The sequence below is a fragment of the Rhamphochromis sp. 'chilingali' genome (assembly GCF_963969265.1).
Source record: "Rhamphochromis sp. 'chilingali' genome assembly, chromosome: 2".
In the NCBI taxonomy this organism is placed as follows: Eukaryota; Metazoa; Chordata; class Actinopteri; order Cichliformes; family Cichlidae; genus Rhamphochromis; species Rhamphochromis sp. 'chilingali'.
Genome location: NC_137930.1, coordinates 24906335 through 24921329, shown reverse-complemented (window position 1 = coordinate 24921329; position 14995 = coordinate 24906335). Strand labels below are relative to the sequence as shown.

Below are 14995 nucleotides of genomic sequence, written 5' to 3'. Positions count from 1 at the left end.
CCCGCGCCCCCTTCCATTTTACGTACGTGAATAAAGACCCTCCCCTTTATGGAACGCCAGGACTGCCATAATGAATTAATTAAATACACCATTAAATAATTAATTAAATGTGTCAATAATTAATTAAAATTGGAATTAATTAATTAAATAAATAGTTATGACACATGTAATTAATTAATTATTGACACATTTAATTAATTATTTATGTATTTCACATTTTAATTAATTATTGACACATTTAATTAATTAATTATTGACACATTTAATTAATTATTTATGTTTTTCACATTTTAATTAATTATTGACACATTTAATTAATTATTGACACATTTAATTAATTATTGACACATTTAATTAATTATTTAATGATATATTTATTTATTTCATTTTGGCAGTCTTGGCGCCTGGCTCTCATCATGAAATAATTTTATCTGTCAGCCTCACCCATCAAACTCAGGGGGCGGGGTTAACGCTGATCGAGTCAAAACCATTGCTTTGGTCTGGAGTGGCTCCATGCAAAACATCGCAACCGTCATGGGGGATTTTCGTGAAATCGCTCTCGAGTTGGTAAGAGATATTTTAGACCTAGCAGATAATGTTGAAGCAGGAGTTGCTCAGCCGGAGCATGTGACAAATAAAACTGAGGAATTTATTGAAATTCTTGGACTTATTTCCGCACTCTCCAACCAAGACATTGATGGTAGAGTGACTGCAAACTTACATGAAGTACTCCAGCAAAGCATCGCGGAACAGCGGCAAACTCACGGAACGGGACGCCCCGCTTTTGATATACCGATTGACGTTTTCGAGCATCATGTTCTCTGTGGATTGACAGCGAGTGAAATTGCGACGAGGTTCGGAGTGTCTGAAAGGACAATCAGGAGGCGTATGGAACAAAACGGCTTAAGGTATTTACTCACTGAGAATTGAAAAACTGTCTAAATTCTGTAATAAAATTATCAGCGTTGCTCCTTTACCAGGTGCAACAATTAAGTTTAACATCCAGGCAGCCATGAAAACAGAATTTATGCAATTTAACGAAGTTAGAAGTTAGCAGGAAGTTAGCTAGCTAGTTTCCATCTAAGTATAATATTGCATGTTCACACCAAGAGATTTTCTAAATCAAATTAAGATGTACAGCTCTGCTATCACTTCACATAAATGAAGACAGGAAAATAAACGTTTTGTGGGGTTAATGAAGTTGGGCTAGTTGGTATATAATGATGTGCTATGTGATCGCTAGCTACACAGCATAGACACAGTGACCTGTATCAAATAATTAGGTCATTACCAGGCCTCTGAAGAACTTCAAGACATGTTGAGGAGGTAATTTAGCCATTTAAATCAGCTGTGTTTTGGTCAAGGACACATTTAAACCTGCACGACATCGGCCCTCAAGGCCCGGACTTCGAGACCCCTGCTGTAAATGGACAAAACTTCAGTCAGGAGAACAATCGAGATAATCCACCCAGTCATTAATATAGGTTAGTCATTAATATACTGCTGCATGGGCTGGGCTGCAGTTACACCCAGGTTTTAAAAACTGGTTTTTAAAATCAACAGTGGTAATGAAACCCTAGAGAGGCCGACAGTGATCACTAACTGTTTTTAGGGGCTTGTTGAGATTAGATAGACCAAGATGCAAAGCATTAAAACGTGTTAAAAGCACAACAGCCTTAAAAAACACAGAGCAGTTTGAGCGTGGAAGCAGGATTCATCAGGTCATCACTTAGGCTACGTTCACACTGCAGGTCTTAATGCTCAATTCCGATTTTTTGATCAAATCCGATTTTTTTGTCTGCTCGTTCACACTACAAATAAAATGCGACAGCAAACGCGCTCTAGTGTGAACGCTCAAAGCGGCCCGCATGCGCAAAAGAAGATGTCACACACAACGCGCTCTGTTTAGACCCAGAGCAACAGTATTGTTTGACTGATGGCCGTTAATATAAAGACTTCGGTCTTCACGTTTCCCAATTTTTGCTTTAAGTTATTTTGTTATTTACATAATAATGTAGATAACCTAATAATGATCCTTATTGCTGTTTAAGAGAGGAGCGGTGCTTCAAAGGATAGCTGCAGATTTCTGTCAGAATCTGCAGATTATACAGTACAAATAAAATGTTTACGTTGTCTTCCCAACAGTTTCACTGACATCCACACTGGATGGCCAGGAAGCGTTCGCGATGTCTTCTCGGGCGCTTCTCTGGCGCTGATAATTGGCTTCAGTCTTGTGTCGGTGACGTAAAAGGCGGATTTAATGCGACTTGACCGTTCAAACAGCAGTCGCTTTCTAAAACATCGGATATGTATCGGATTCAGTACCACATACGAAAGCGACCCAGATCGGATTTGAAAATATCGGATTTGCGCCGTTCACACTGTCATAGCATGATCGGATATGGGTCGCATAGGGTCAAAAAATCGGATTTGATGCGCTTTCGCCTGCAGTGTGAACGTAGCCTTATAGACCTGATTGTCGACCAGTCTAAGATAATATTTCGTAAACTCCAACATTACTCAGTGTTTTTCATCTGTGTAGAAAGACAGACCTCTATTCATCTGTTACTGATGAGGAGTTGGATCGTATTGTAAATGAAGTCCACAGAAGCCATCCAAACACCGGCTACAAGCTAATGCATGGATTTCTGAATGCAAGAGGTGTGCGTGTCCCTGGTGAGTATAATAAGCCTGTTATTGAAATTTATGAATAAGTGATCTGTTAGTGAGCCAAGCTAAAGTTAAGCTCATGATTGTGTATGTATCCTTTCCTAAGCACCATGATTTGTTATGCAGTTTATTATACTGACACTCTTTCCTCAAAAGTGACCATGACAGTATCACTAACTGATGAATATTTGAAATTCTACTGGTAGATATTTTTACAATATTGGTCAGGTGGTTAATATAGGTATTTCTAATGAAGTGGCCAGTTAGTTTGTGGTTATTTTTGCCCACCTCTCAGTCTCAAGACTGCGGGAGTCTTTACGCAGAGTCGATGCAGAAGGAGTGAACATCAGACGTCTACGGCTGCATGTATTAAGACGACGGCAGTATTCTGTTCCAGGTCCAAACTCCTTATGGCACATTGACGGCAACCATAAGCTAATAAGGTATCAGTGGTATTGACATAGGAATCATTAACCATATTATAGATATTTTAAATAATTGTTCTACAAAAAGGTTGTTGTTTTTTTTTGTGTGTGTGTTTTACATATTGTCTCACAGATGGAGATTTGTTGTCCATGGTGGCACGGATGGATTCAGTCGACTAATTGTCTACTTGACAGTGGCTGGCAACAACAGAGCTAGAACAGTCTTGGAGAGCTTTATTGCTGCTGTTGAGCAGTACGGACTGCCATCAAGGGTTCGGTCTGATAAAGGTGGGGAGAATGCCGATGTAGCTGAATTCATGATCAGGAGCAGAGGCACCAACAGGAACTCTCACATCACAGGCCGAAGTGTCCACAATCAGCGGTAAATAACATGTTTTGTTGCTGTGTTATAGACTCTACCAGTGTAATGCTTTATGAAAATTACATCACATAAAAATTTTCAATTTTATTTTAATCACAGAATAGAGAGGATGTGGAGAGATGTCTACGAGCATGCCCTAGACCTTTTCTATCAGCTGTTCACTTCACTGGAACATCAGGGAACACTTAATCCAGACAGTGAAATCCATCTGTACGCCTTGCACCGAGTTTTCCGTCCACACATACAGAGCAACCTAGACTCTTTCCAAGATGCATGGAACAGTCATGGTCTTAGAACTGAACGGAATCAGTCACCACAGCAACTCTGGATAAGATACAGAGACCAAGGCCCCGTGGAGGATCCTTCAGAGGTTAGAGAACAACCGCCTTTTAACAAAGTTAAAAAAAAAAAAAAAAAAAAAAAAAAAAAAAACCCTGCTACATACTGTTTAGATTTTGACTAGGGGAGAAAACCCATGTGCTAAAAGGTGATAGTCAGCGATTCAAACCTAAGCTCTCCAACGTTTTGAGCTAAGATTTCTTTGTCGCATGTACATTTTTCTAGCCTATGCACAATTGTACTGTTTTATAGTATTTGATTGTTAACATATTATTTAAATACTCACCAACATGCGGACCAAAAAAAAGTCCCAAATAGGTTGTGCAATGACCTAAAGCATTATTAAAGTAGTTGTAACTACAACACTAAAGATTATTCCACGTTCAGGTTTCTGAAGACTACGGGATTGACTGGAACGGGCCTCACACTAACCATGGAGGCGCTACATCAGTACCTGACATTCAGCTGGGCCGTGAGCTATCAGATGAAGAGCTTGCTACTTTGCCAGTTCCAGGAGTTTCATTGACAGATGCAATCGGATCTTACTTGGAGACCGTCCAAATTCTGTCAAGAACCATAGGAGACTGATATACAATCCAAGCTTTTTATTTAGCATGCTAAAACAAACAGACATGCAATGTAAAACAATTTACTTCCCTCACATAATCTTACAAGTTCCTTTCTTTCTTTCAAGTTTTTCCCCCATCATGACATTTGTCACATAATTTTTTGGTTAACAAAATTATAATTTGTTTTATTGTAATTGTGGGGAAAAAAAAAAAAAAAAAAGACATGACAGCTTGGGATGCAGAACTGCTGTCTCTCCCATTTTATATCAAAATGTAAAATTGCTTTTTAGAAAAATGTGAACCATTAAACATGTGTTTCATTCGCCTTTGGTTGCTTTCTGTTTGAACTATGGCGAAATTTCAGCCTGAAAAATCTTAAACCAGTCCAAAACCTGTGTGTGCACTATTTATTGCAGAAATAAGTGCTTCCTCGAAGTCTTGGTATGTCTGGAAATGAGCTGGCAGCTTTAGCGTTTCAAAACAAGTAGACGCTGTCGGAAAGGTGCCACCAGAGATCTCCACATTGAGTTCAGGAGGAAGCATCTCCCAGCCAACCCAGAATTTCATCAGTTGGGCCAGTCTACTTGATGAAGCTAGAAAGTCAGAAATGGAGTTAAGAAAACATTTAGTTAATTGTTCATCATGCTGCAGAGAATATACAGTGAAATTATGAATTTCATACATTAACTTTAAATGCTTATTATCAAGCATTTGCAATATGAGCAATAGCTTTATTTAAAAAAAGGAAAAAAAAAAGGTGCCTATACCAGTTTCAATGAAGATCCGTAGAAATCCAGTGATGCGGCACATGGACTCAACATCAAATTCCTCATCTTCATCACTATCCTGAGCTGGCCATGTGATTTTGTCTATTACCATCTGATAGAACATGGAAGAGGACAACTTAGTCTAAAGTACTGGTGAAAAGAATATATTTTACCATTTTTATTAATAGGAAACACCAACTTCAGTATATTATATCATGGAAAGTTCATCAAATACATTTATAAATAAGGTCTCATAAATCACTGGTCCCCAACCCCTGGGTCACGGAACGGTCGGTGAGTCATGAGGTACAGGGCTGTGAGAGTTGATGCTCAGGTGTGAAATTTATGGTTTTCAGGGTTTTTATCGTTAACTCGGTATCCTTGGTTCTTTACCCGTGTGCTATGAATACATCTTTTTTTGTTAGCGGTACTGGTTTTATTTTCTTGTATTAATCCACTACAGATTTAAGGCTGGTCTCTAAAAATACTGTCGGACATAAACCATTCCATGGTGCAAAAAAGGTTGGGGACCGCTCTTATCAGTGATGAGAAAGAACTGGTTTACCTGTGGTGTGAACTGCATTTCTGCCATTCGTGGGAAAAGAAGCGGGACAACATCTGGCCTACTCGTTAGCAGGGGCCATACCATGACATCCTTGATTCCCTTTCTCAGCTGTTTGAGTTGGCGCATGGTTCTCCCAATAACCTTCCAGGCAGAGAGACACAAGCCATAGTATAAGAACAAATATCCTCCTGAATTCTACACAAGTTGGCACGGTAGAGGAAATTTACATGAAGACACACTGACGTGCTTTGCCATATCTATTTACACTGTAGTAGACTGTATACACCAAAGACAAATATAATAAATTTGCACAGTTTACAGTAATATACTCTTCAATTCACACACACATATTTTATGGGGGCTTTGTTATTTTCCCAACATCAAACCACATTCTGCATTAAAAAAATAAATAAATAAAAAAAATTGCTAAGGTAACTTTTTTCATTAACTACAATGTGTCTTTAATGCCTATTTAAGTGCAAAACGTGGTAATGCAGACTTGAGATAACTGTTCTGCTGAAGGCACAACTGATGGGTGAGTGGGAGGATTCCCTTTCTAAATCAAGTAGTGATTTGGAATGTGTTTATTTTAAGAAGGGAATTTTAAAAACACAAACATACATTAAATTTTTTACCTGCTGTCAGTATACTACAGACTGAAGATATTTTATAAAGGGATTTCTGTATTTGAAGTTTCATCTTGTGTGCGCGCATTTGTGGAATTAGGGTGTGAGTGCCAACACTTCCAGGTATGAAGGACAAGGTCAGCTTTTGGTTATGAAAAAATATGTGCATGATTTAAGAAAAAAAAAAATAAAGAAGAAGAATTTCAACTTGACTGGGAGAATGGTAAATTTTAGTGCTTAAAAACCCAATATTTACAAACCTAATTTCGGCACTAATAAAAAGGGGGGAAAAAAAGGAAACATGACCATTGCCTGCCAGTGTAGAATAAAAAGCTACTCTATACAAATCCGTCTGCTTATTAATTTCAACAACTACAACAATGTCTTTGATACTTAACCAGCAAGAACCTACCGCATGCACTAGAAGTTTGTTATGCAGCCATCTCCTATTTGTTTTATTTACTGCAGGGAGATCCCAAGACAGGGAAAGATCAGAGACTGTGTCTTGCTGTTCCTGAGTAAGTTCTTCGAGTTCAAGCTAAAATTAAGATTAAACAAGTTATTGTGGTAGTCCACACACTGATTGTAATTCAATAATTTTTTTAATTTTACATACCATTTGTATGATACTCCTGATGTGCAGATCAGGACAGTCTTCTATAACAATTGTTGCCAATTCCGGGTCACCATTGAACAGCACGTGAATTATTGCAGGACTTAATCCTGTGACACGGGGACCATCATGCAAAAAGGTGTGGGCCAACATCCTTCCTGCAACCCGGAAGAGGCTGCTCTCGATAAGTACCTCTGATGTTGCTGGGACCAGATGGTCCGGTTCACCCTCAAATAGCAGTGTTCGACCCATTCCTCCTAGAAGTACCAAGAAAGCAGAGTTTTCTTTATTTTACTTTTTTAAATTTGCCAGTGCTTTATGTAAAACTGGATTTTCAAAATTATCACAAGCTTTAAAGCAAGGAGAGTGAGGTAATTATGATAATATATACCAATATTATCCTTTAGTTAATTTCTAAAAAAAAAAAAAAAAAAAAAATCCAGACACAAACACCACATAAGAGTAAAATACATTTAAAAGTGGTGAAATACCGTGTATATAGAATTTATTTTACTTATGTATTAATCACATTATTTTATCGTATAATGCCTTGGTGCCACTGGATTTTAACAAGTCTCACACTCATACAGCAAGACAAATGATGGGGGTCTAGTAAGGAAGTTAGGGAAGCAGACAACTCCACAGGAAGAGTCTTGTCTCTTCGAGGACTCTGGGAGGTAGCAAGGGAGTGTGAACCTTAAGGTGTGAAACAGCTGTGTACTGCTTTTTGTTCCTGAAAAAGGTATTTAACTGAGAGCCATGCTGGGCTCAGAGAGACTCTGCTGACCGTCTGTCCCGCGGACATGCAGGCTCCACCAAGCTTGGTTGTCTGTTCTTTGTGTGTTTGGATTAAAGAATGTTAGCTACCGCTCACCGCTCGTCTGCAGGCTTTCTTTAATGGAAAAATTCCACAACAAAAGCATATGAAAATAGTGGTACACTTACCAAGATCTACTCTGAATCCAAACTGGAGTTTGGATATTATTGTTGTCACAAAGTACCGCATCACCCCTTGTCCAACAGCAGCATCACCTGAAATAAAATACAGATGATTACACTGTACAAAAAAAAAAAAAAAAAATGGCTGAGTATTATTGCCAAACCTATTTAATTAAAAACATTGTTTTTTTTTTTTTTTTTAAAGAGAAAGCAATATTATTTTGGTTGGAATCCTAGAATCCTGACCCTGCCAGAAAACAAAAAAAGAGGAGTATTGTACAATACACATTTATATTAATAGTGGTAAGGTATATTATTTAGGACCACTGGGCCCATTCACAACCAACTTATTAACCTGTAACAAATTAAATTTTTTTAATATTCAATTCAGTTTTTCACAGTAACAGGGCTAATTCTGTGTGATAGAGTAAAAACACTATAACTGTCATTGTAGTTAGCATGATTGGCCAACGGAGCTCATCGTATGATGCATTTCAGCCACATGAAATCAGTAAGCCACTAAGACAACTCCATTGAAAGACATTTAACTAATTTAATTTATTTAACACAATAGATTTCTATTACTAACCATCAAGGGTACAATGAAGTGGACATGCCCATTCTTGTTGCCGTTTATAGAATGAGAGAAGTGCCCGGTCTCTGTCCTCCTCAGAGTCCCTCACATCCATCCTCAGCTGAAGTGGTGTCCCAGATGCATGTTCCCGAAGTAGATTTTCTCTGAAAACTTTGGCAGCATGAACTGGATCTTTAATCACCACCCAATCTAGACCGCAAAAATAAATGAAAAAATTACACATAGAAAAAACCTTCTTAACATGTTACATGCAGATATGCATTCCTTTACAGTCAAAGATGAAGAACACCTGAAAAATGTCATTCAGTGCAGCACCAAAAGGCAAATGGCCTAGTACCTATATAGTGTTTTACCACAAACACTAAAAGGCCTTTATGCTACAGTCGCATTCACCCAATCAATCTTCTAATACATATTACCAGAAATATTCTAAATATTCCATTTCTGCACAGAATGAGGTTTGATTCCTGGTTTCAGTTACCCTAGCATCACTTTCAGGGTTTCCAAACAACATTAAGAACCCAAGAAAGTATTTTAACATTAATAGTCATGAATTACATTGTTGATTACATGCAGTACTACTTATTTTAAAGTAATTTTATTAAAGGTAATATTTTTTTTACTGAATGAATTTAAGTTGTTTGCAAACTTATAGCACCTCTATGTGTTTACACAGACCATTGTCAGGTTCTTTGTGAACAAACTCCTCAGTACCAGTTACTACTGGTACTACTGCACTTTGAGCTGAGGTTTCTGATGTTTCAGGCCTAACTGGCACACTTTCACTGACTGTGGCTGGCTCTCTATCATTTTCTTCAACATGGCCTCCCTCTCGTTCTCTATGTGATTCCTGCGTGGATGTCCTTGAAGTTAACAAAATTGACATAGTCATACTCTCTCATTTTCCTAATGTAAAATGAATATGTAGTACACATATGTCTTTGTTAGTACATACCCAGCACAGCTGTCTCTGTGCATTTTTATTTCAGAAAAGGAAAATTCCTTCTGACAAGTAATACAGGAGATGAGTGGACCAGAGGCATGACCTGAGCTCTCCTAAAAGATAAAAAACATCCATTTATAAATTTAAATTCCACAATGCTATTTATTTGATGACAATGATGACAATATAGATTTATGTACACAATCAAAGTGCAAGTCCTGTTGAAGTGGACGGATGTAGATTGTAGCCTGCCCAATCATTGCAGATGGGTCTTTCAGATACCCAATGGTATATCCAGTGCTGGGACATTGAAGCAATGCAAGATTTCGACTACGAGTAGATCCTGTAATTTTTAGAAACTCAAATCCTCCCCCTTCTTGGAGCTTTGGAAACACTTCCATCAGTTTAGTTCTTACAGTCTCAGGATCATTGTCATTCCCTGTATTTAAAAGAATAAACAGATAATATCCATTCAATCAAACACCCACATATTTGAAAACAAGCCAGTACTATCTAATAGCCACAAAATAACAATCACACAGTTGAAATTTAAGTCCAATTTAAATTAAAATGACAAAATATTTATCACATTCACGCTAAAAATTATAAAAACAAAAAACAAACAAACAAAAAAACCTACAGTGAACCACAATCAAAACTGGGCTCTGGTAAATTTCTACTATCAGACTTACCTGAAAATGTCACTTTTTGCTCTCCAAGTCCTGCAGCATGGAGGTCTGCTTTAAGCTGAATGCTTGGAACTTTGTTAGCCTTGTGATCAGCCAAGCAACAGAACGTATGTGTGTAGCTTCTTCTAGGTACTAGGCTCTGTGCTGACCGTCTTATCATATTTCTTCTACTCCCACCATTATACGGAGCAAAAAGCCTTGCTAGCTCGGCTGCAACACAAAGAAAATATCCCAGCGGAACAGACCACCAGTCAGCTACAACAGTCTGAACTTTCAGCTTAGCATCATTTTAAACGTCACTAACGCTACACATCAGCACCAGGCATGGTGCTGCAAAATAAGGGCGTTTTACTGACTATCTAGTTTCATGCCCCATCCACACACAACGAAAGTGAGTCACACACAAAGCATAATTAGCTAACTACCACACATAAACCTAGGTGCACAACCCCCGCCCACTGAAATTTAGATGCTCATATTGATTGCTAAGATTTAACTGTGTGCTAAGTCATCAATTAGTATAACACGTGGCTGACGTTACTTACTTTGGACAGGTGTATGTAATGGTGCCGCAGGTATCTGCTGTGTCTGAGCTGACGGAGTTGGGGAATTTGTCCTCAGAGCTTCTTCAATTAAATTCGCTGCTTCTCTCAGCAGCTCCGGACAGCTTTTTGACATTTCTCGTACACGTCGTGCAATGTATCAATTGAGGTACACAAGTATTGTCAAGTGTCTTGATTTTTATGGCGGTAACTTCTTGCTTCCAACTGCATAGCGCATCCAAGCAAAGTTAAAAATGAATATCACCACCTAAAGGATCGGAGTGAGATTTACTGGGAGTACATCAATCTATTATCAGGGATCGATCTGTCTGGACTTGCTTTACAGTTTAACCAATCAGATGTCAGACAAGCCACAGGGAGAGCGTTAACCCCGCCCCCTGAGTTTGATGAGTGAGGCTGACAGATAAAATTATTTCATGATGAGAGCCAGGCGCCAAGACTGCCAAAATGAAATAAATAAATATATCATTAAATAATTAATTAAATGTGTCAATAATTAATTAAATGTGTCAATAATTAATTAAATGTGTCAATAATTAATTAAAATGTGAAAAACATAAATAATTAATTAAATGTGTCAATAATTAATTAATTAAATGTGTCAATAATTAATTAAAATGTGAAAAACATAAATAATTAATTAAATGTGTCAATAATTAATTAATTACATGTGTCATAACTATTTATTTAATTAATTAATTCCAATTTTAATTAATTATTGACACATTTAATTAATTATTTAATGGTGTATTTAATTAATTCATTATGGCAGTCCTGGCGTTCCATACCCCTTCTGTATATTTAACTCCTTCACCGAAAAAAAGAGGTTCATGTCATGTTTGTCTAATCTGGTAAAGCAGCCGTTGATCCGCTGGACTTTGAAGCGAGAGATCACGCGCACGCTGCGTGCTATTTTCGCCTAGATACCAAACAACAGAGCTGCCGCTGCAGTGGATTCTTCGTGACCTTATATGGCAACGGTGTGTAGGAGGGGGAGGGGGTTCCAACGAATGCGCTGGAGCTCTCGGCGCGAGTCAGCCTAGCAACCGACCGCCTGACTACGCCGGTTTTATGAAAGTTTCCTTCCTCACACGCAGTTGTCGTCTTTTCTTCTCTTTTTATATTCGTGTAAAAGCAGCCACCATTTTGGATTAAATAAATAAAAAATAAATCACCCCCCAGTGGCGCTTATTGTGGTTACTTCCAGTTGAAATTACCCTCGGATTAAAAAAAAAAAAAAAAAAAAAAAAACCGCTCTCCTGAGCCTCACCCAGTTATGGCGCAGCAGCTTTTTCACGGCACAGTGCTCTCCTTTGTCTGTAAAGAAGCCATTTTGAGACAGAGAACAGCAGAGAAAACCACAGAACAAGTGTTGCCTACATACCACTAAAAAGGTCTCTGTTTGGAGAGGGGGAAGAAGCAGTTTAAAAAACACAAGATTTCTTCCCATAAGATTCTTTTTTGGTGGCTCGTTTAAGACTTGGATTACATGTTTTGAATACTGCCTGTAAGTTTGCAATATCATTAAAAATGTGGGTTACAGTTACTCATTTTTCCCTTTTTTAAACAATTACGCTGACGTCGTTTTGTATCAACTGCTTCTTTGATGTCTGCTCTCTTATGAGACTATTTAATGTAGACACATAAAGCTGGCAAATTGAGTGAAATAGCTCAAAAATCCATTACCTGTCCAAAACATTATCCTTGCAGTTTTAAGTGAAGTGTAGATCAGCTAGAAATGTCGAAAAAAAGCAAGAGAGGCTATTATCGACTGCAATCCTGTCTTCAGGGAGAGAGAAGAGATGGTTTTGCATATTGCCCACACAGATGATGCTTGAAGATGCATATTCGCTGGCTGAGAGAGGCAAAGCTACCACTGATCAAAAAAAAAGTTATCAAAAGAGCTCTATCTTTTCGTGCTAATGGATTCCTTCCTTTTCAGGAGACGCATTCCCACCCCTTATTAATGCCATTATTAGAGGATCCGAAGATGGAGCTGAAAACATTCCTCCTGCCCCTGCGTTTAGGCCTGTTAACTGCTGAGGTAAATATTTTCAGCCTGAAAGTTTTCCCTCCATCTCTTTAATCTGAGGTTGTGTTTTTAAAAGGAAAAAAAAATCGCTGTAGAAGCTGGAAAAAAAATTAAATAATTAAAAATGGTGGTGGTGGTGATGGGGGACTTCCTAAGTGGGCTTCTTTCTAAATTTAAATTATGCCCTTGAAGTAAGGTCAAGTCGACAATTGCACATTTGGCTTTCTTAGTTGGACAGCACAAACCTAGTCGATTCAAGCTGTCTCCACAGTTGCAGTACAGGACACAACAGGAGACACCAGGGTGTTTAAAGCGTTGCTGTTGTGAGAGGAAAAGTGGGAGACGTTGTTAATCAGAGCAAATGGATTATCAGTCAACAAACTATTTAACAAGCGGCCATTAGGTCTCCGTGGCCTGCTTTCAGTCATTTGAGGAGCACTGATGTTACAAACCCTGCACCTTTAGCCTTGTATGTTTTAATGTCAGCATGCCAGTGGACATATTTTTTTAAACAATAAAGCTGCAGCATTTTTATGTGATCACATAGCTCAAGTAGACAAAAGTGACAGACATACTTTTAATAACATTAACTGCATGCCTCACATTTTACATTAATTTGTTAAATTTAAAAAAAAATTATGATAAAAGACTTGAACTTACTCATTGCAACTCATATCCTACAAGGCCATAAGTGCAATGCCAGCAAGCTGCCATTGCACATTTTGTCACTTTGTGTTTTTCCCCCACCCCAACCTCTATCATTTTAAACATCTCCAAAAGCATAAAGCTGTTTATTCACAACACTTTTGGTTTCTTTTCACTTAAGAAATATAAATACTGTTATATGGGTGTGCCATGACCTAGTTAAGACAAAGATGGATTCCAAGGCAGAGGAAAAAAGGCTCAAAATGTCACGGGGTAATTGCATCCAGCACATTCTCTTCCTTCTTCTCAATCCTTTAAAAGGAGCAATCATAGTTTTATCATAGTCCGTGAGAGATGAGGAAATCAAATGTAAGATCCCTTTGGAACAAAGGAAACCCATATAGGCCATTGAGTCCTGTTTAAGGAAAATGGCTGCCGAGAGCGCTCAGCCCCCTCTCTCTGCTCTCTGTTGAAGGACTCCTGAGCCGTGCCTCTAATAGCAGACGGCTCCTCTGCTGCTGCGCTCTGATTGGCTCGTTGAGCTACCGCTGTTAACCAGCCAATTGCCCGAGCACTGCAAACAGCACCAGGCAATGTCAAACAAAACCCAGTTAGTCCGATAGCAACGCACCTCCACTGAAATAATTTACAAACTAAGAGAAGCACAGTCAGGTTTAGTATTATATAAATAAAAGCGCCACCGTTTAAAAAAAAAAATGCTAGCATAACATTAATAATTTTTAAAAAGAGGACAAATGGGGAACATAGGCGACGGATTGGCACTAGTCTGTTGCTGTAACCAAACAAACCGCCGCGTTCCAACGGTTATATAGCCGGGTAGCGAAATCGAGCTGCCAGACATGCGAGTGTTCGTATTAAAATTCCAATTCCCGTGTTTGACATTTTTATATTAGCCGCCATCACCTATTGCCGTGTCGCCGTAATGACTCTTTTACCCTAACATATCAACCGACATGTCCTGAATGTACAAACGCCCGCAAGACCGCACAGAAAAGCTCGCCACCAAAGCAGTTTTATTAGCCCTTTAGTGGCAGTTAAGAAGATATTACCCCCTGTGTCTGTCTTGTGTTTGCCAGTTAGGTAAATACAGCCGGTAGATTCAACACTATGTCGTTTAGAGGATTTGTGAGACACTAAACTATCGCCAGACCTCATTTAGTCGCGGATATAAATGGGAGCGTTTCTGCGTGGCCTGCCTAAAAACACGTTTATTTTATTGTTAGGCTAATGCAGCGTTAAATAAGCTGCGGCCATGGAGGCAAGTTTGTAACGAAAGTGCCGTTGGAGGTGGGCAAGCCTAGCGGTGTATTGTGGGAGAGACAAGCAGCTACAGACCAGAGGCACACAATATGTGTTGGCTCTCGCCGAAAAGGAGGCAGTATTCTTTAAGCTAAATCATGTAATGTAAGCGGCGAAAGGAAAGCGATTTCGTCTTTTCATCAATTACAAAGAGAACAACACTCGATCGGACGAACCATGTCCAAGCCAGGGGAGAGGAACAGATTGAACGAAGACCATGGCAGAAAGCAGAGTTCAAGTAAGCTTGTTCTTTTTTCCTCTTTCTCCAGCCCTCCTAATGCCTGTTTTCCGTAAGTGGGATATACACTAGATC

At 38.7% G+C, this 14995-nt stretch overlaps 4 protein-coding genes across 7 annotated transcripts in view; 2 read left to right on the top strand and 2 right to left on the bottom strand.

The window, feature by feature from the left end:
- The window catches only part of rhof (ras homolog family member F), an 18842-nt gene extending 6208 nt beyond the window's left edge, over window positions 1–12634 (bottom strand). The window contains exons 1-2 of the mRNA XM_080876561.1: window positions 12372–12634; window positions 11956–12002 (exon numbers count right to left, since the gene is read on the bottom strand). The gene's annotated coding sequence lies outside the window, so the exon portion shown is untranslated. The remainder of the gene's footprint in view (window positions 1–11955; window positions 12003–12371) is intronic.
- Window positions 509–4698, top strand: LOC308392570 (uncharacterized protein). The gene is made up of 6 exons (XM_080875651.1): window positions 509–908; window positions 2543–2676; window positions 2966–3113; window positions 3229–3477; window positions 3577–3847; window positions 4204–4698. The coding sequence occupies exons 1-6, from the start codon at window positions 514–516 to the stop codon at window positions 4402–4404; spliced, it is 1398 nt and encodes a 465-aa protein (XP_080731777.1). The 5' UTR covers window positions 509–513; the 3' UTR covers window positions 4405–4698.
- LOC308392569 (uncharacterized protein) lies at window positions 4741–10887 on the bottom strand. 2 transcript variants are annotated; one of them, XM_080875649.1, is made up of 12 exons: window positions 10668–10887; window positions 10126–10332; window positions 9634–9872; window positions 9446–9546; window positions 9169–9353; window positions 8485–8679; window positions 7902–7988; window positions 6960–7213; window positions 6756–6881; window positions 5718–5858; window positions 5153–5264; window positions 4741–4978 (listed from the first exon to the last, which is right to left on the bottom strand). In XM_080875649.1, exons 1-12 carry the CDS (start codon window positions 10798–10800, stop codon window positions 4761–4763), a joined length of 1998 nt encoding a protein of 665 aa, XP_080731775.1. In that variant the 5' UTR covers window positions 10801–10887; the 3' UTR covers window positions 4741–4760. The 2 variants fall into 2 exon arrangements, with proteins under 2 accessions (XP_080731775.1, XP_080731776.1); XM_080875650.1 differs by lacking the exon at window positions 6756–6881.
- setd1ba (SET domain containing 1B, histone lysine methyltransferase a) overlaps window positions 12628–14995 on the top strand; it is a 15466-nt gene continuing 13098 nt past the window's right edge. For 2 of the 3 annotated variants that reach the window (XM_080876559.1, XM_080876557.1), the window contains exon 1: window positions 14711–14920. In XM_080876559.1, coding sequence (XP_080732685.1) covers window positions 14860–14920 — 61 coding nt within the window. In that variant the 5' untranslated portion in view covers window positions 14711–14859. Of the gene's footprint in view, window positions 12730–14710; window positions 14921–14995 lie in introns of those variants that run through there. The other variant, XM_080876558.1, reaches the window with a different exon arrangement.

What these genes read in the sequence shown, in the direction of transcription:
- LOC308392570 (XM_080875651.1), top strand. Translation starts at nt 514, where the DNA reads ATGCAAAACATCGCAACCGTCATGGGGGATTTTCGTGAAATCGCTCTC. An exon ending in CGAAGTGTCCACAATCAGCG is followed by an intron (nt 3,478 to 3,576) that starts GTAAATAACATG and finishes TTTTAATCACAG; the next exon opens with AATAGAGAGGATGTGGAGAG. An exon ending in CCGTGGAGGATCCTTCAGAG is followed by an intron (nt 3,848 to 4,203) that starts GTTAGAGAACAA and finishes TTCCACGTTCAG; the next exon opens with GTTTCTGAAGACTACGGGAT.
- LOC308392569 (XM_080875649.1), bottom strand. Translation starts at nt 10,800, where the DNA reads ATGTCAAAAAGCTGTCCGGAGCTGCTGAGAGAAGCAGCGAATTTAATT. An exon ending in GCAAAAAGTGACATTTTCAG is followed by an intron (nt 9,873 to 10,125) that starts GTAAGTCTGATA and finishes TTTTAAATACAG; the next exon opens with GGAATGACAATGATCCTGAG. An exon ending in ACTTCATTGTACCCTTGATG is followed by an intron (nt 7,989 to 8,484) that starts GTTAGTAATAGA and finishes ATTTTATTTCAG; the next exon opens with GTGATGCTGCTGTTGGACAA.